General features: G+C 38.8%; 1 protein-coding gene across 14 annotated transcripts in view; it reads left to right on the top strand.

Moving 5' to 3' along the window:
• The window catches only part of BNC2 (basonuclin 2), a 432,069-nt gene that overhangs the window by 172,776 nt on the left and 238,739 nt on the right, over positions 1–20,554 (top strand). For 10 of the 14 annotated variants that reach the window (XR_006741320.1, XM_036434117.2, XM_045580259.1 and 7 more), the window contains one exon: positions 4,203–4,286. The exons of the other annotated variants lie outside the window; for them this stretch is intronic. Coding sequence is in view for 9 of the 10 variants with exons in the window: in XM_036434117.2 (XP_036290010.1) it covers positions 4,203–4,286 (84 nt within the window). In the remaining variant the exon portion in view is untranslated. The remainder of the gene's footprint in view (positions 1–4,202; positions 4,287–20,554) is intronic. 14 annotated transcript variants of the gene reach the window in all.

The following is a 20,554-nucleotide window of genomic DNA, read 5'->3' as shown; positions in this document are numbered from 1 at the left end:
TTTCTCACACAGGCTCCTGGCTAGCTTATTGTCAAATCCATTTCACTTAATGGTCTTCCTGAATTCTTTGTGTTATCTGCATAATTGTCCCTTCTGCTGCTTGGCATTGTCAGCCCACTGAAACCAGGCTGAAGTTCTTCTGCTGCTTTTCTCTGGCCTGGAACGTGGCAGAGCTTGCGCCCAGCCATGTCCCCCAGTTCCCAGAGAGGACTTGTTTTGGGTTTTCGCTCTCCCTTTAGTTTTGAAAAGCAGTTTTGTTTATCCATTCCTTTCCAAGTTCTTCTTGGGTTCAGACAGTTTCTCTCATATCTTCGCTGCTAGACTGAAGCCACCAAAACACGTACACTTCAGAACCGATCTGGGCTTGTGGCCAGCTTAACAGAGGAGACTTGAGCTGACATGGGAGTCAGTTTGCTTATTTAGGCTGTGACTTTTATAGTGCCTGTCAGGCAAGTGCCTACCTGAATGCTTAATGTTCAAAAATAAAATTACATTTCCAGTGGGCTCAGGCTGTGCAAAAAGCATCTCCGTGTCTATAAGCCCTTTTCTTGGGAACACATTTCATTTCCCAGGTTACCATGTCTGTGCCTCATTCTCTCTCCCTTTGTCCCGTTCCTGACACCCACCTTGTACCCCCATTCCACTTCAAATATTGTAAACGGTAGCTTCCTTTTAGTGTGGGGCTTTTCCTAACTTCTTTTCAGAAATCTGGCTTCTCACAGTCTTTCTGTGTGATCTCAGTAAACAAAGATCGTGTGTGTGAGTGTGTGTGTGTGTGTGTGTGTGTGTGTGTGTGTGTAGGAAGTTTGCCATATTTCTTCTCTGCCCCACAGAAAATGTGTTTTCTGGAAGCCCTTTTGACACTGAAGTGAATACCCACTGGCCCTCCCTTGCTGAACTCTCCTGAGAGGAGAGAGAGAGCAGAGAGAGAGAGAGAACAGAGAGAGAGAGGGAGGGAAAGAGGCTTTTATGCTTGTTGTCATATCTTTTGTTTCTGCTGATTATACACTAAGTTGTAAATAGCTCTCTCACACACCGTGATTCCTTTGGGGTATGTACAGGAGAGTAGATATGCACTCAGCTTCTGCCTTCCCTGGGGATCCTAGAGGGTCCCTTCCAAGGCCTCTTATTTCCTGTTGCAGCAGCAGCAGAATGAAATTTAGATGAGTGCTAGACAATTACCATCCCATAATGAAACCTGTGGCAGAATGTTTAGCCACACTAACTGATAATGGTTAGTACTTTTCTTTCTTTTCAACTTAAATGTTTTTGTTACTTTAAGAGCAAAATATGCAATGATTAAGACTAAGAATTTAAAAGGTTCCCTCTGTCTTACTTCTTTTCAGAGATAAAAATCACTGTGAACATTTTGCAAAAATCATTGTAGAACTTAGTTTTAAAAATAGGGCATTGGAACAGACACTGTGAACGCTGACATGAAGGAAGGTGGATTAACATTGGAATTCCCCAAATCAATTTTCAGTTTTATATTCCATTGTAAACAGTGGTTGGGTATACACTATATTTTAATATTTTCACTTAAAATGGAGTAGTATATGAATTTCCATAATTTGTTTCTGCCAATCATTTTTTGATTGATTCATAGCTATTTGGTTAACAAAGGAGGCTTCTAAATCAAAAGGCCTAATTGTCTAGGTGTGCTGAATTATAACTAATATAACTTTTATATCCTTTGTGTTTTCCTTGGTACATTTTAATAAATTAGGAACCAGATACTGTCTCTTACCTTTTGTTTAAAATTTTTTTCTATCATAATCAATGACACCAATTGTCAATGGGGGTGGGAGAATATTGTTGGAAGGGGAGCCCATCCCTGAAACTGCAGTTTAGTTTGAACCTCAATTTCCTCGTCTTTAAAATGTGAGAGTCCATTTATATGGACACTAACAGATTTTTTTCTGCTCTGAAACTTGAGGATTCTAAGTATCAGAGTTCTACCCGCTTTCCTACTAAATCATTTTTCTGATCTGGATTATTGAAACATTCTAGAGGCCTGGCACAGCTTCCTCCCAACTTATTCACAGCACTTCTTGTTTTCTCTCAGAAACTGTATTTCTAAGCGTCTGAGGTTGTAATTGAGTGTCATTGTACTTGGTTAACTGTCTCATTTCCTGTTGAGAGTGTTTTGTAAAATGCATTCTGTTAGTGGGGGCAGAGGGAAGGAACTAAAAACTTAGAAAATTTGTGATCTGGCCAAATAATATTAAGGTAAGTGGGACTTTGTTCTGTGTATATAAAATAAAGTATTGTTTACACTTAATTCTGGCTCACGGGTTCTGCTTTAGTAAGCTAAGTAGTAACATTTATTGAGGTTTCATGGGAAGTTTTTTGGGGGTGTTTCATTTTGATATGGGATATTCTGAGTTTTTTCCAGTCCTTCTGTTGCACCCTAGGGAGAATTACTGTTGCATGACTCATTAGTACCCCTCCGTGTGTCATCTGAGGGGTGGAATCAGCATCATCCTATGTGTGACACAACCCAGAGGCACAGTATCTCCACTTCTCCATGCTCCATTTCTTTCTCATTCCTCAAGTCCAAGGCTCGGTTCCTTTTTACATTGTGTACGTTGTCCTAGACCAAAGAGCAGGTAGTCAGCCTTGGTTTTTGGTAACACCTTCTCCATTTCCTTTGTCTTTTTTGTAACTTCTTTCATGTGAAACATCAAATACCCCTAGAATGAATGCCACTAAATACAACTACTATATGCTTTTCATTAACTTCGAAATATGTTCTCAGTCTTTCTTCCTCTTTTTTAAAGTTTGGGCTGTGCAACTCTCTGGCATGTGACCCTGTAAATGTGACCTTTTCCTTTCCCTCTTGGACTTCACTGGAGAGATTCCTGGGTAAAGACTAGTTAATTTCAGAGTTAGATGATATTCTGACAATTTCGCCTTATGGACAAAGGCAGGAAGAAAGAAGGAGAGATTAAAAAAAAGAATAGGAAAGTTGAATCTGAAATGTTCGAAGTTTTGACTGAATGTTTTTTTTTTTTTTTAAATAGTAATATTCACTATTTACTATTCACTAGTATTATAAAAAAATTAGTAATATTGCAAAATGAAGCTTCTTGATATTGTTAAAATTTGGAGAAGTGAACTGATTTGTGGGTCAAAAAGAAAGAGGGAAATACCTTCTAAGGTAGCATGGTTGGTTAAAAAGTGATCTCTAAACAACGAAAATTGATTGGCACAGATGATCCTAATAAGAGTTAAAAAAAAAAGAAAAAAAGAAAAGAAATAAAACTAAACACCAAAGGAGGACTTTATAGGGAAAGAACACAGGTGAGGTGAAGCTGATTGATGAATTGAGAATTGATGAATTCCTATATATATGGATAGATGTATAATGAATGAAATAGTATATCTTTGGACATATTGAATATTAGATAAAACATTTAAAAGGAAAAAGACAGGTTTAAGTAAAATCTAAATCCTTTTTTCCTTATCTTAAAAAGTCTACAATTAAGTAAGTTATAGGAGGCAGTATTTCAGAATGAGATTGACTCCTTTTAATGAATAACTTACTCTTGAAAGGGAATGTTAGTGACGTTCAGTGTAGAATTCTAGAAACAACGAACTAAACTAAGTTATAGCTGTTTTATGGTTATCATTTTATTATTAGAACAGACATAAATAATGATAGTAAGTAAATAATAAATATTGATAAATAAACTTGCCTTTGCTAGTCTATCCCAGCAATAGAAGAAATAGATTTGAATAGATCTTTTAAGAGTGCAGAGGAACTTTAGCCATTATAGAATACAATTTTCTTAATTTCCGCATAAGAAAATTAACAGCGGATTAAGTATCACCAAGCTTCTTTTCCCCTTCTCTTATTTCCTTCCTCCATGCCTTCTTATCTTTCCCCTTCTCTCATCCTTCCATCTAAAGATATTTACATGCCTACTTGGTGCTGCATGCTGTAGATACTAGGGGAAATACATTTTATGTGGACCTTTTCTTCTTGGAATTTACCTTCTTGGTATTTAGCAATCTAGGATGTGTGATAGTTACATGTTTGACCTACTAAGTGTCAAAAAACCTGTGAAGCCATGGTGGCCTGTTACAGACCTGCGGTTGGGATGCCCCTGCTTCTTCCTGCTTCAAGTGTGTATGTGTGTGTGTGTGCAGTTCTCGGCCTCCACGCCCAGCGCCTATCTAACTCCGCCATATTCCCCCAGGTTCCAGTGGCATGTGCTGGCAGAGTGCTGGGTGCAGACTTCTGCCCAAGCCTGGAGGAGCCAGACCAGAGGCTGGAAGTCCAGGTTGGAGTCTTACTGTTTTATCAGTTGGGGGTGGCGTGACAGAAACAGTGGCTCCCAAAGGCCATAGAAACGTATCTGTGACACCAGGAGACGGACAGACAACCATTGAGACAAGTGTAAAAGAGGGACCAGTGTAGCATATATGCAGCAAAACGTCTTTTTCAGGATAAGTTGTCTGTGACTGGAGATCATGTATTTATTAACCCAAGAAGTAGTACACACTACAGTGGATAAGACCGTGGCTTTTGAAGGCTGGCTGCCCAGGTGATGCAAGCTGCTTGCTGTGAGACCTTTGGCAAGTCACTCAGTCTAGCTGAGCTTTAGCTTTCTTGTGTGTAATATGTAGATCTACCTACCATGCAAGGTGATTATGAGGATTAAATGTTCCAGAATATACCTAGCAGTTAATCTAGGGCCTGGCATGCAACAGGCACTGGGAATATTAGCTTCCATCTTTTTAAATCATCATAGTCATGTGCTATGCACTGCGCTAGGGACTGGGGATACCTGGTGAACAAGGCTATGCTTCCTGCATTATGGCCCCCCAGCCCAGGAGAATGCAAGCCATTCCACTGGGTACTGTCCTGGAGAAATAGGACTCAATAATAGGTGTCTTTCTTCTGCATGGATTGGGAGATATAGCGTCTGGTAGAATAGTAAGTTTATTAGCAAAGTACCTTTTTTTGTGTGTGTGTGTATGAAATTATTTACTTGGAATTCAGTTCATTTTCTTTGGTCTTGAGATAGTCAAAGCAGTCTAGTATATTGCAAATTAAAAATATAAATATGATGTCTTGGCCAAAGTAATGTCTCCACTTCCATGTATCTTTAAATATGTAAGAATTGTGTGTGCCAGGGATGCAAGGATTCAGGCTGAGGTTTCAATAGGGATGCCAATCCCTAGCGTAAGCCAACTCATAGTGTTTTTTAGGACCTCCATTTGGCATCATTTTCTAAAGTTTTCAGACTTATGGGATGAGCATAGGGAGTTCAGTTTTAAAACATATTACTGATGGAGATAACCCACCTGAGAAAAGAGAATAGTTTTAAACGTTACTTCCTCACAGTGGGAGTGAAGGTAGAAGGGGTGGGAGGAGGAGGTTTCGGTTTTTATGGTTCTGAAGGGTACACCATCACTTGTACACCTGCTCTTGGACTAGGAAGACCACCTGAGCTCTTCAGTGCCACAAGCTGGTACTGCCTGGGTGGTGTATGGCTGTGATACAACAGAAAAGCAGGTGTGACACATATGAGACATGAAGCGTGCATTTCCCAGTTTTCGCAAGTTAACAGCTTGTGTGTGACACATCAATGCAAAGTGATGGAAGACTTTTCCTGGAGAATAGTCTGATCCTTGACCTCGTTGGGTAGGACAATTGATGGTCTTCAAACACATCACCTGGAATGGTCTGTCATGGGTGGCTGTTGGATCATTTGTTTTTGAACCTTGAGTTATGGTGCAAAGAGCAATGGGTTTTGCAGATGTGACTGTGTGATGCAAAACTGAAAAAGACCAAGGCAGCTCTTTATTATGACATACCAAGGGAGGGAATGCTTATTTATAAGTTTCAGTGAAACTCTGGTTGTAGGTGGTGAAACAAATTGTGGAGTTGACAGTGCAGCGTGGGCCTTGCAAAGACAACCAAATTCCTGGGCAAAGAAATGAAAAGTGCTCAGTTTATTGGATTTCTCCTCTTGCAACACTGTTTTGGCAGACTGAGTGGAAAGGTAGAACCCGTCAAAAGATAGTCAACTATGGTGAATTGGTGAATTAACTGAGACTCACTTGAACTGTTTCCCTTCTCTTTTTCCCTCTTCATTTTTTAATCTAGCTTCCATACATTGTAATAATATCTAGTATATACCCATATTATATCAGTCATAACAAACTTGAGCCCTAATATCTTCTTTACCAGCTAACAATTCCAGGAGTAGTTTTTAGCTTACAGTCCTTTCATTTGTGCCATGGAATGTATTCTGGTGTTTGGTTTTCCCCTTCCCTTACAGAATGAGCCATTTCTTATTTTTTAGTCCAACTCTACACTCCAGGGGACTCATTCTAGGACTTGCCAGGGTCATCAGAGTCACTTATTTTCCCACTCAGATCTCAGGCTGTCCCTCAGTGCCAGACACCATAACTGCCAGAGGATTCGCAATGTCACCTCTTGATTCTGAGAATAACTTCGTGGGCACCTCAGTTTAGGAGCAATGGTGTGTTTATATCTTTTCCTAGGAAGGATTTTCATTTAGCACCCATATTTGATCTACTTTTATATTTAACTGACATGAGTTTTCATGACTGGTGAAGTCCTTTCCTGCTTCTTCATATTTACTTTTTCTTTATTGATTAAGGTATTCCTTTTAACCCTTTCCTTTTATCCCTAAAATGTCAGATGTCTTACCAAAGTTATTGTTTCATATTCCCAAAATCCCTGACACTCTTTCATGGATATAACTTTTATTTGGAATGATCATAAACTGACTTGTCCTTTTGCAGAGACATCTGTTCTGTTTATGTGTGTGTGTGTGTGTGTGTGTGTGTGTTTGTGTGTGTGTGTTAATAGACTTGATTTAGAAAAGTAGATGGAAATCAAGATTTTGATTCACTATCTAACTTTGTTAATTTTCTTCTGTGGCTTTTGAAGTAGGTGTAAAATGACTTTTTTTTTTTTTTTTCCAGCTGGAGAGGTAAACTGATGTGTAGTAGATGATGATGTATAAAAATTGTGTTCTTATATAAGTGCTTTCTAGGCAATGGTTATTCTAGTTTAGACTCTCTTAATTGCTGGTAACTTTTATTTTTAATCAGAGAAAAGTTACTATTTTTAGTCTAACTGTGCCTCATCAGGTATTGAGTTGTTACAGTAGGCCCAGCACATTTCCTTTCTTGGTTGGGAAATTAAAGATGTGGGGTTTGACTTGATATTTTTCACCACTAAAGTGTTTAGAAAATTAGAGTAAATAATGAACCAATATTTCTGTACCAGATTAGACACAATTTACTGTGGTGTTTCATAAACCACAGACTCCTTTCTTCTGTGAATGCGTGAAGGATCACTTTTTTTTCCAGACATACCAGGGTGCAAGTGTAAATTTCCATAAAATTTAAATGAGGTGCTTCCTGTAATTAATGAACAATTGTGGCTGCTCTCTAGTCTGCATTGTAATTAACCGTGATCAGGCTTGTTTAGTGATGACACTGTTCCTGTAATAATTTGACAAGCTACTGTGAATTTGCCAAGTTATTAAACAACCTGCAGCATTCACTCATGGAATCACAGGGACAAGCTTAGTGGCTGCTGCTAGTTAAACTTAGCATAAGGGTGGACCAAAGCTGCCCAGTGAAGACTGTAGATCACCATGAACAGATTTAAATTCTTATGATTTTGGAGAAGTTAATTAATTGTGTACAGGGTGTCTTGAAAACTTTTTACTTAAACCTATTGATGCAAAACTGAAGTCATTTTTATGAATTCATAACGAAGCTAGCAAATTTTTATATTGTTATCACTAGTATGCATTAAACGGAATCTGAGATTTTCCCTTCCCACCCTTTTAAATAGGTGTGTTAATTTAAAAAAAACCAACAGTTTCCTCTCCAAATTCATTCACAACATCCCTCAAATATAAGTTCACTGGTGTTTTTGAGTATTGGTTAGAAATAACAGATGACCTTGTGCTAAACACAGTTGTGTCACAGGTAGAGAGAGTGATGTAAATGGACTGGTAGCCTTCTGTCCATGGTCACTAGTGCACCCGCCTTCCCCGTCCCCCCTTCAGGTTAAAACTGTTCAAAACGTTACTGTCTAGTTACTGTGGTGTCTTTCATTCAGATTCTGTTTATTGACGAAACCACAAGGATTCCTGCCCAAAGTACCAGGCGGTCTATGCTTGACTGATTTTGATTTTCTAACATCAGCCCTGGGGTTTATTTGAAAAAATGTACATAGACTGCAGCTTTAACAAGTCAAGTGACTGCATGTTTTTGACCATGGAGTGGAGTATATCTGAAGATCATTAAATTTAGTGAGGGTAAGGAAGGGTGGGGAATAAGTGTAGTAGTCATTGTACCATTGCCGAGTGTGTGTGTGTGCGCAAGTGTGTGTGTGTGTGTGTGTGTGTGTGTGTGTATGTGTGTGTGTGACACATGGTTTTTGTCTTTTCATCTTCTCCAAGAGCCAGAAAGTTTCCTGCCGTTCTCTTTCCAGCTCTTGACAAATGATTGCCAGATGTGAGATCTTTGCAGTGCTCTTTCCCTTAGCAAACCTGCAGCGATGGGATATTTGATTCTCCCTTGCCCATTTCATCTCCTTTCCACATCTGCCAGGGACACACAAGCAATACATCCCTCCATGAGAGTTTAAAGTTTACTCAGCTCCTTTCCCCCCTTCGACAAAGTGTTTGGAGACAACAGAATGAGGTCCATATGATTCTCTCCCAACGTCACTACATGAAATTAGTTGTTTATTTTACTTATCTACCTCTCAGTAATTGAATATTTCATTTTAGTTTTGGTCCATGGAAAATTTGATGCAACTCTGGGAGTGCTAAAAGTTTCCTATTGTTGTCTGCTTGCTGCAAGTGTGCTATCAATCCCGCTTCTCTCTGATCCCTCCATTCTGATAAAAACTAGACTGTTGGTTTCACAGGACTTCCTAGGAAAGTAATTTTAATAAACAACTGTCAAAATATTAAGTGTAGCATGTCTGGTAAAATTCAGTAGTCGTTTAAGATTAAAACAGCCATCTGTAAGGGGGAACATTCAACTTGTTTGGCTTGATTAGCTTACCTTGTGTTTGTGTCCATTGTCAGAGTTGAAATGGATGAGGTGCTAGTTTTAATCCCAAATAGTTTATGAAGGAGAAAGTCCACGGAGCTTTGGAGGCATCTGAAATTAGCCTGTGCAGGCCACACACATAATCACTACCATGCACAGAAGCCTTTTGCATTTGCTTAGAATCTGTACTGATACTGATTTCTCCCCCCTCCCCCCCTTATCTCAGTTCAAAAATATTTTCCAAAATGCTCTTATAGCTTAAGTTCATACTATAGGGTGGGCTGACACAGGTGGCCCTTCAGTTTTCCCATTACACTTTTTGGCAAACTAAAAGGCCCCTTATTCCCTGAATAAGATCAGCTTTTTTTTTTTACCATTTAAAAAATAATCCATAAAATGCCTGCCACATGTTCACTAGTTGATGGAAATGTTTTCCAAATTAGAGCTGTAGTATTGGATTCTTACTGTGAAAGTGCTAGTGTGTTTACTGTTTCTGATACCCTCTCAGCTACCTGTGATTATAGGAATTTTTTTTGTGTGTGTGTGTGAAATTCAAATGAGAAATACAAGACACAATTTCTTAATTTCTAAACTGAGGGGGACATTTTTTTTTTGTTGTTCTTAAGGAAAAAGGTAAATGGCTTTACTCATATTAGAATCAAAAAAAGGAAAAGTGTGAAGTCTGTTTGTCAGTATGTGCTTAAAAAATAGACAAACAGCAAGGAACAAAACCTAACAGCAACAAAAACAAAAAGCCAACAGCCCCTGAAAAGAATAAATCCCACTGAGCCCAAGAAAAAGAGGTATTTGAGACTCATCAAGATCTCAAATCTTGTGTGCATCGTATGTTTTTTTTTTTTTGTATACCAATTATATGATACTTCAGGAAAACTTAACAAAGAAAAAGGGGTGAAACTGTTGTACAGTATTTTGACAATGTGTGGTAAGTCACTGGAAGTGTCTGTTGAACATTGGAGAACAATTGTAGCTGAAGATGTAGACAGTGACAAACTGTTCACTATCAAAAACACGACAGTGATTAGGATGATTATGGTAAGTTTAAACAACACCCCGAAAACAAAATTCGCCGTAACCCGAAATCAGGAGGCCTGTGAAAGAGGTTTGTATTTTTCTTGTCCTTTGGCATTCCCCCGAGGCCTGACGCCATGCCCGGCACCTTCCTGGATGCCAGGGAAGGTGGAGGTGAAGAGTTCTTTCATAAAACAACAAGGTTAGGAACTCCTGTGGCGGGAGCCAAGTTCCTGTGCGTTTAGATCACTTCACATAATTTGCCCTCATTAATGCATTCGCTGGCTTCTCCTGCCTCCCCGCCTTTTCCTCAGCTTGGCTGTTGCTCTGGGAGGCAGCGAGGTGCTCCGCCGTGGAGGTGTCATCCGGCCCCGCGCACCCAGGGAATGTCCTTCAGAGGACGACTTGTCACCAGCCGTCAAAGAAGAGAGTGGCTCTGTGGTCTCCGAACATCTGGCAGTGCTGCACAGGAAGCTGAGGGGGTGTCATTAATTGTGATGAAATAATTTAAACCATCAGGAATAAATGAGGCTGTTAAGCTAAGTTCAGATTCCATTTGCCATGCACATGTGTCTAGCAGCCTGTGTGCACTTAAAAAAAAAAATTGAATTATATTAGCTCACGAGTTGGAGTGAAACAGATCCTGCAAATGAAACAAGTTTGCCGTGTAGTGATGACATCGTGTTGAACCACTTCACAGAGTTACAGTTTGTAGGATCAATATATTGAAAGTGGTACATTATTTAATTAATTTTTGTATGAAAGCGTTCTTCTGGTATTGAGGGGGTTATATAGTCAGGATCGGTGGTTTACTCGAGCACAGAGAGAGGATGGGTAGAAAGAAGTAAACCACCAGATGAAGGCGGGATGGGTGGGGTTCTGGGCTTGTAGGCCAGGCTGAATGGGTGCACAGTTTATCATAGATAGAATATTTGGTGTCATTGCTCTGCATATGCAATGGCTGGAGGACAGTTTCTCTCTGATAACCCGCTCTGGTTGTCCTTTTGTTTGAGAGCTTCTGACCCTTGGGACACATCTATGCTGTTTTCTTGCAAATAAAAGCAACTGTTTCTGGTGATAGATGACTACTTGAGCAGATGAACATATTTTTAAGACTTTGCACAATCGGTGAAGAGTGGTTTCCAATGCAATTTTCAGGCAGTGTGGAAAGAGGCAGGCCTCATTTCTTTACAAAGGAAAGACTGTCAGGTTTGGAATGTCGGGACATCGCTGAGGTTTTGAGCACTAAACTGGGCAATGGTGTATAGGTTCCAAAGTACATTTCTAAAATAAGTCATTCCTTTTACACATAAGCAACATTTTCAAACTTGAACTTTTATTAAAAAATAAACACGAGAATTTGAAAAATAAAATGAGACTGTTTAGTTACGGAAAGCATTTTTTTTTTAAACCACGGGAGAGGTAATTGCTCTGTCAGGTAGAGGCGATGGTCCAGAGCTCAGCTGGCCTTGGACCAGGGCCATTTTACTACAAACCTTATCGCCCTTTCTTCGGCCAGTCCCCGGTCTACCTCAGGCCCTTCTCTTTTCCCTGTTGTGTATCTCCTTTTGCTTTTCTTCTCCTTTTCCTTTGCCTTCTCCATTTTCTCCTTCCCTTTCCTAATTCTTACTGTTTATTTTGATATTCACTTTCGTACAGCCTGCTTTCCTTTCCCATGTTCCACAGACATGAACTGCAATTCTCTTTTCATTTATAGTCTTTTATTTTTAAAATATATTTTTTATTGATTTCAGAAAGTCAGGGAGAGGGGGAAATAGAAACATCAATGATGGGAGAGAATCATTGATTGTCTGCCTCCTGCATGCCCCGCACTGGGGATTGAGCCCACAGCCTGGGCATGAGCCCTGGCCAGGAATTGAACCGTGACCTCTTGGTTCATAGGTCAGTGCTCAGCCACTGAGCCACACCAATGAGGCTTATTTATAGTTTTTGTTTTCCTGTTACTATTGAAAAGATTAATTTCTACAGTTACTTAGATGATAAACTTATAAAATTTAGAGTGCATTTTTACATAAACTTTTGTGACCATTGGTGGATTTTTCTAATGAATGTGAATGAACCTTAATTGTTTTATTTTTAAAAAAAGGAATTTAGAATGCTCCACTAATCCTATCCCTAGACTCTTGAATGAAATTGTTGATGAAAGCCCAAAATTTGTGGCTCCAAGTCACTAGCATCCTTCTTACCCTGATCTAGGAGGAAACCATTCAAATGGAAACACTTGAGTTTCCTGACTTTAAACTTGCTTGAAGTCTAATAGAGTAAACCACTAATTAGGACATTGCTCCCTGTGTGTTTGGTCTTTTTGCTTTATTTTAATTAATGAAATGGAGTAGGAAGACATGAAATCTTCATGTCTTTATTCTTAGCATCATTGGAGGGATTGAAGGTTATAAGGTGTAGGTATAAGGCACTGTGCCTAGCATAAAACTGATGGTGAATGCATTATTGTTATTATATAAATGTATTTAACTAGCTTCTGTTGATTAAGCAGATAAAAGTTAGGAAGAAATTTTTCCTGAAAATTTTATACATCTTGACTACTTAAATATTATTTACCTTGAAATGGTTTTATAATCCCCCCACCCAGGATAAGGAATAAGGAATCCAAGGTGAACATAGAACATTTTCAACAAGATACCTATGTTGGTGTTTATTTTTCCTTTAGTTGGAAGAACTCACTGCATTCTGTAGCTCATTTGTTTCTCAAAAACAAAACAATGTACACTAAATAGTTGCTTGAAGTTGTCTTTTGCAAGTATCTCAGCAAATGCTTACAAATAAAAAGTAGTTTCATGAACTTAAGATCCCCCCTCCCCCATTAAAAATATTTGGTGAGGTGTGGACTGGATATCCCTACATATTTTCAGCTCCGTTGTATTCTTATGCAATTGCTACCATTACTCTATCTGCTTAGATAGCATTAATTTACTAATTTTGTATCTTGAGTTCTACATTTCAGGTACCTTATGGATTAGAAAACCATGGTTGAATGGCTTGAGAATTTAAATGTATCCTGCATTATCTCCCAATACCTCCATTTCTATAAGAAAATGTTATTTAGATTTCAGATGACCAATTTAACGTAAGCTGTTGATGTTTGGAGCTGTCAGTATTAACATAAGAAATATTGAATAAGATGCTTATTTTTTACTTTAAGTTCCTAAGTTCTAGGGGCTTATAGAATGAGAAAGAAAGGAGGAAAACAAGAATTTTAATTATTGGCTTGAATAGAATTATGTGTTTGTGTGGGAGTATGTGAATACTTTATCACTAACTCCAACAAAATTCTCAAATAGAACATCGCTATTCTTATAAACATAAAAATGTGGATGCATATGTGATAAGATATACATTGCACGTATATACAAAGTCCATATACATGCACATACTCCCACACAAGCACATAATGAATACATTATGACTAATGTATTAGTCATAATAATACAATAGTGTACATTGAGAGCACATAGTGCACCTATATCTCCACCCACACGATAAAGAATAAATCTTTTGTTTGGCCATTTAATGCAATCTCAACTTGTGAGAATTCATTAGGCTTTTCTTCAGACTCAGCATTTTTTTCACATAGTTTTAAAATTTAAACCTAGAAATTATCTGATGTTGTATAATCTGATGTCTGAATTGTACAGATTTGGAAACCGAGGCCCAGAAATTTTAAACTACTTCATTTCTGAGGTGTCAAAAACACTGAAGATATTGTTTACTGGTTTTCATTCCTTTAGAGTTTATAAATACTATAGAACAGCGTTCAAATTTTCTTGTCACAGAAAATTATTTAACCCAGTGAGTCCTTTGTTCTATATGACCGTAGTGGACATAATAAATAAAGACAGCAAAGAAGCTACATTTTTAGTTACCAAAGGCGTGGTCCTAACGGATTCCCCCATGGAAACTGCAGATCCTCCTGCCTAATGCAGGAAATGTTGGGGCTTGATGCTAAGAAATGGAATGTTTGGGCCTGCTTTTCTTTTTCTTTTATCTTCTAGTGTCAGATAGTATAGAATTTAGGTGTTTAATTGTTTAACATTAAAAACTGCAAACAGTCCCATCTAAATAATCGTTTCAAAGGGCCAGTGTCATTACTGACATCTGAGGAATGAAATTACCCTAGAGTATAAAAGTGTTACTCTTTAATGTTCAGTGCATGCCAGTGGAGTTTGATGGAGCCTAGAAGCAGACCAAGTGCCTTGAAATCATTGTTAACATAAAAACCATCTTTAAGTGCCTTTTTGGGTATGGTCTCTGTTTGCATCCTATAAAAAGTGAGCTGAATAGATAGGGTCTCTGCTCTCTAGTTTATAATCAAAAACAGATATTGTAACTGACATCTGTTATTGTATTAAGGCCCTACAAGTAAACATTGATCAAATAATAAATACAAGTTTTCTATCAAATATAAGTAAAACCGTTTTTGTTTGCCCGATTAAATCAGTAAACAGACATCCTCACCCCATACTGAAGCTATCCGTGGAAGCTATAAAATGACTAAACTGGAGTAATCCTGACACCAGGAAATTCCTTTGTGTTGTTATTCTTTATGGGTTTTCATAGAGTGCTGGCATTATGGTGATGTCACTGATAGCTTATTGTGAGTGTGTCTGCATTAGTTTTTATCTTTCTGGTTAAGGAATTGGGGAGAGCTGAATTTTCCTCCCTCTATGGAGTTTATCCATTTAAAACTGTTGACGGCTAGTCCTTGCTATTGTAAACCAACATAGTGGAGTGTACTTTTAAAAAGACCCAGATGTTAGAAATGATTTTTTTTTTTTTTAAATTTGGAGTCTCTCCCCCACCCCTGGCCCCAATTCGTTAGAAATTGCATGAAAACAAATATAGGAGCTTGAGATTTGTGCTGTAATGAGATGAACTTAACGTATCCAAAAGGCTTTGAGGGGAATATTGGTAAGAAGAGTAAGTTCATAACCTTGGAATGGACAGATCTGGTTGAGAGTTTGAGTACAGCTGTACCAACTAAAATTAAACATATAAATGTTGGCAGGGAAAGATAGGTATTGAGTTTGATAAAATATTTTCTTTCTGCATGCTTCAACTTTAATGCAAGGTATTTTAACAGTCACTTTATTTTTGAAGTGTAGGAGAACTAAAACAGCAGCATTGGGAAGTCTAAACATGAACCCGTCTCAGAGTTCATGACATTAAAAAAAAAAAAAGCTATTCCTATCCCAGTGTAGGTGTCTGTCTGTGTAAATTAATGCATGTGGATGCATAAATTAATTAGAAGAGCAGTCACTGATATAAATCAGACTTATTTGGTACACTGATGAAATGAGCATTGTTTATAAGATTATCTTGTTATTTAATCTCTTCTATGTAAACCTGGCTGGTTAGCATTATGAAGTAATAATACCATTAATGTGATGATGGTATAATTTTTCTTGGTACAGGCCTGATCCTGCAGGCCTTTCTCGACTGGGATTTGTGTATATAGAGGACCATAAGAACTGGAAATTTTAATTAGCGAGAATGTAAGAATGGCCCTCTTCATCCCCTCCAGTTGTGTGGTAGTTTTTTTGTTTGTCTGTTTGTTTTTTTGTAATCTCAGGTAGTTTATTCTTTTTGAACCACTCATTTGCTGACCCCAGAAGAAAGAATTGCCTTCAGATATTATTTTCTCAAAACTGCAGAGTTCATTATGAGAGGTACCTGCTGTCTGCTAGCTCTCCTCTGTTGTGCTAGTGGGTCTCAAATAAAGAGAAAAATTTAATCATAAATGAAGCCGTTAGGAATTTCTTGAATAAACAGTTATTTTCCTTTGATATGCTAAGGAACTTGGTTTATAACGTTAGTCATATAAGTCCATGGCTAACACATGCAAGGAGCATTCGTTATCTTTTGTCAGAGTGTAGAATGAAGAGTCACTTAAAAACAAAACAAACAAAAACCAATCCTAGTGCAGAGGAAATTTGTCAGGGTCATCATTTAATATTTGATTCAGAACTTTTGCTTCATGTTTTTTGCTCTTATGTTCTCTTGTCTAATTCCTCATTCCCATTTCCCTGACTCCATGAAGTTGGTTCCTTTACCATATCCAAAAAGGAACATTTAGTTTTGGGGAAATGAAATTAAAGGAATGCAATTTATTGATCTAGGTCTTAGGTTGCTTATGTACCTCATAATATTCCTTTATTCCATAACAGAATTTGGCAGTGGTGTCCAATAATTTAAGGAATTGCAGAAAAATGTCACAGGTAATTCTCTCCTGAGTTATGTTTATGAATGGTGCATGATGACTGGTATTTCTTGCTCCTACTTCATTTCACCTGGAGAATGGACTTAGAGCAGTGCCCTTTTAGGATTATACACAGAGAAGTTATAAATGGGCATAGTAAAATTTTAATTGTGATTTCATTCTGACCTCAAACATTAGATATTGTTTTCATTACCGGTTTACACTGATGTTAAACATTTCCAAAGGAAAACTCAGATATCTGGGCTTGTTTGGAGGTTCTAGCAGGGGAGCGCAGCTACTCGTATACCCTTGACCGAAGACCGGTCCTCTCCTCTTGGGGGAAAGTCGTCCTCTTTGACCGAGCGCGCAGCTTCGGGAGGGACGCACATGGATCGGTGAGGGAGGAGGGGGACACCCGCCTAGCCAGCCAGATCAGCCGAATCAACCCTGGCGATCAATGGGGTGACAGATGTCGCAGCCAGATCGCCCTCACATCCGAAAACTCAGATATTTGGATGTCCTATTTTAAAGGCTTTTGCCTCGTGCTCACAGGAGTGCCTCAGGTCTCAGTTTCCACCATGATGACCTATGATGCCATAGCAACCTCCCTGGCTGGTAGCAGAATATGTATTATTTCTGTGATTTTTGTAAATCAGGAACCAGTAAAAGAATTCAGACCAATCACCTATGAATGAGTTGTTCAGAGTTTCCTTACCATCCTCACAGTATGTATAAGGATACATTCTTTTTTTCCAGTTAAACTTGGCTTTCTTCTGACTTGTGCAGTTTGGATTTTCAGTTGTTGAACTATGCTATGCAGAGATATCTGATGGAGTTTGGGTCTGTTTCCTGGAAGCCTTCCAGGTCCATGCTGTATAACCAGTACTGAAATCAGAGGATCTGTTTATTGGAACCAGGCATACGGAGGGACAGGACTCCTTTGGTTAGAGAGGTGACTAGCAGTGGGCTGACTGCTGTATTTGCTTATCAGAGCCCTTTTCTAAGGTACAATAGGAAGCACGTTTCAAAGAGGACATTATGAGGCTACATGTCCTGTTCATAGCTGGGAGGGATGCAGAGGACCAAAGCACAGGAAAAGCTCTGGGGTATGGTTTGGCTCTGTCAAGTAGAAGCCCTGGCTTTAAAAGTAAAGGGCTGCACGTTGCACCCTTCAGGATTTTTCTGAGTATGGCTTCTCTGTGAACTTCCTGTTATTTTGGATGGAAAAGATCTAGCATTCTTGCTCTTTCCTACTTTCCTTTTATTAATCCTTTCCTTTTTATTGTGAGTTATGTCACTATCCAATGTCTTCATTTTGATAGAGTCAGATATTATTTTATAATTTCATTTAACACATTAGGGTCTTTGGGGGAGCTGACTTGACTTAGGTCCTCCTGCAAACAGGTCCTGAGACAGCGACTTGCATGGAAGTCCTTTGTTTGGCTAGTTCTCAGAGTAGGAGTGACAGCTGGGGAAACCCACACAAAGGTGAATTATGGAGGAGACCAGTACCATTACTCATGAGTGCTCATTCTCACTGGGGCCTTCTGGGACACCTCATGATTACGTCTCCCACAAAATAAAAGGGGGAAATGTTTAACCATGGATTCTCATTCTCATTTGGTCCTCTTGAGCATTAACTTCCCACTCTTCTGAGACACACAGGGGGAACCAGGGTAAGGTGGTAATTAACTACAGTGGGGAAAGTTGGCTGGTGGCCTTAGAATAAGAGGTGAGGCTGGAAGGATGTTTGGTTGCACAGGGGAGAAGCCCATTATAGGAATTGATACATTGTTTTCAGTATGAGTCTGAAAGCCCAGAATGCTCTGAAGTATTTGCTGTTCTAAATCCCTCCTGTGTTACCGTGTGCTTGTCAGGTAAGTTCAGATGTGTCTTTACACCTACTTTTTTTTTATTTGGAAGGACCCTTGGCATTTTCCTCAATGAGTTTAGCATATCCCTTATAAAACTAGTCATTCACCCTCAAGTAGAGTGATCTGGAACAGGTAATGTGTTTCCCTTTCATGGGCACAGGTCCCTGGCTTTATCCACATGGAAGCACACAGCAGCTCAGGCATTATGTCAGTTATACACCCTGTCCTTAATTTTGGAATGGGGAAAAGTTAACTGTACAGCTACTCATAATATTTTGCAGAATTCTGCCACAATGTGATCCAGCACTTTCAGATCTTTAAAGGTAAACCCAAATCTTCATTGCATTTTTCTAAATGGACCCAGGAGCCCCAATTTGGTATAGTAAATGCCATATATATATATATATATATATATATATATATATATATATATATATATATATAATTTTTTTTTTTTTTTTTTTTTTTTTTTTTTGCAGAGAGGAAGGGTAAGGGAGAGAGAGTTAGAAACATGGATGAGAGAGAAAATCAATCAGCTGCCTCATGCACACCCCCTACTGGGGATATGCCCGTAACCAAGGTACATCCCCTTGACCAGATTTGAACTTGGGACTCTTGAGTCCACAGGCCAATGCTCTAGCCACTAAGCCAAGCCGGTTAGGGCTAGTAAATGCTTTTATTAAATTGTGACATCTGATTGATTAGTGAAGACTTAAAAAGAGTGTAAGGAAAACGGAAAAGTAGTACCATGGGGTCTGTTTCAGAAGCCAATTTTTAACAAAAGAAGTTGAATGACACAATTATTATATGCGTTCTTTTTATCGTGGGTATGCACTTTTATTGGTATCATGGTCCAAAAATTATCAGGTTAACTATTAGCATGGATCATGCAGTGGGGATGAAATTACAGTGTCCAACCATCTAGTCTAAGCTGAAGTTCAAATCTCAAATGCCTTTTGCTTCTGAGAAGTGGAAAAATTGCTCTTAATTTTGGTATCTGATTTATTTTCATGAATACATAAAAAAGATATTCATGTTTTTAGATAGGGATATTTCGCTTATAGGAGTGATATTTAAGGGTGGTAGAAAAGAATAGGATCTCTATTTGTATGGGTAGATGGAAGATACACTTTGCAAATGAAATGCTTTGCACAGTATCTAACTTACAGAAATTACCTCAATGAATTACTGTATTATTTTAAAGGTAAAAGACAGGGAGGCAGAAAAACAACAGAGAGGCAGATTCTAATATGAATTTACTAGAGGCCCGATGCACAAGATTTGTGCACTGGGGAAGGGAGGGTCCCTTAGCCTGCCTGAATCCTCTTGCAGTCTAGGACCCCTTGGGGATGTCCGCCTATTGGCTTAGGCTCAATCTTCCCAGGGATCGTGTCTAAGCTGGCAGTCAGACATTCCTCTCGAACTCCAGGGCTCTCACAGTCCGGGTCCCTCACTCCTAACTGCCCGCTTACAACAGAGGTGGGAGAGGCTCCCACCACCACTACTGGGCTCGTCAGCCATGAGCCTGGCTTCTGGCTGAGCAGTGATACCCCTGTCAGAGTTCATTGACCACCAGGAGACAGCTCCTGCATTGAGCGTCTGCCCCCTGGTGGTCCGTGCATGTCATACCATTTGGTTGTTCCACCATTTGGTTGATTTGCATATTATACTTTATTCTATAGGATAGCTGTTATAATGTCCTCAGATCATTTGGGAGTTGTCACCCAGGAGGATGTTCCTCTGATATGCTCTTTTGCTTCACTTTTGAATAGACAGTACTGTTTGAATAAAGAAAGAATTCAATTTACAAAAAAAGCTAGAACTTTTCTAGGTGAGAGAGAGTTGAATAATTAGGTGAATTAAGGTTAAGATACTTTAGCACCTTTAAAACAAAATATAGCCTTAAGGGTGTGATAGAATATACCATCTAGAGAATACCATTTAGGTTATAAGGAAAATGATTCCCATTGTGGGCTCTTCAGGAACAATTTTCTATCATGTGGTTGATCACTTTCAATGTATGGCAATTACTTTCCATTATAATCCCAAACTCCAATCGATAGGTACAGTATTATGCAACTTATTGTTACACTGTTAACCAAAATATGTCAAATGTGGTTTCTGAGTGGCTGATTTACAGTAAGTCTTCCTCAGTCTCTCACATGAATATTATGACTAATTTGAACTTCCATAGACTGAGGCATTTTTCTTCATATGAAAAGTGTGTGTGTTGTGGGGGTGGGAGTGGGCTGTAGAGTTGGGAGGAGCAGTAAACCACTGTGTCAACTTATTCACATACAGATTGATCCATTGTCATCTCCTTCGAATCTACATGGATTGTTGTGAATTATCT

This window comes from Pipistrellus kuhlii, unplaced genomic scaffold (assembly GCF_014108245.1).
Source record: "Pipistrellus kuhlii isolate mPipKuh1 unplaced genomic scaffold, mPipKuh1.p scaffold_m20_p_12, whole genome shotgun sequence".
In the NCBI taxonomy this organism is placed as follows: Eukaryota; Metazoa; Chordata; class Mammalia; order Chiroptera; family Vespertilionidae; genus Pipistrellus; species Pipistrellus kuhlii.
The sequence above is the reverse complement of the archived record's forward strand: the minus strand, read 5'-3'. Positions and strand labels throughout refer to the sequence as shown.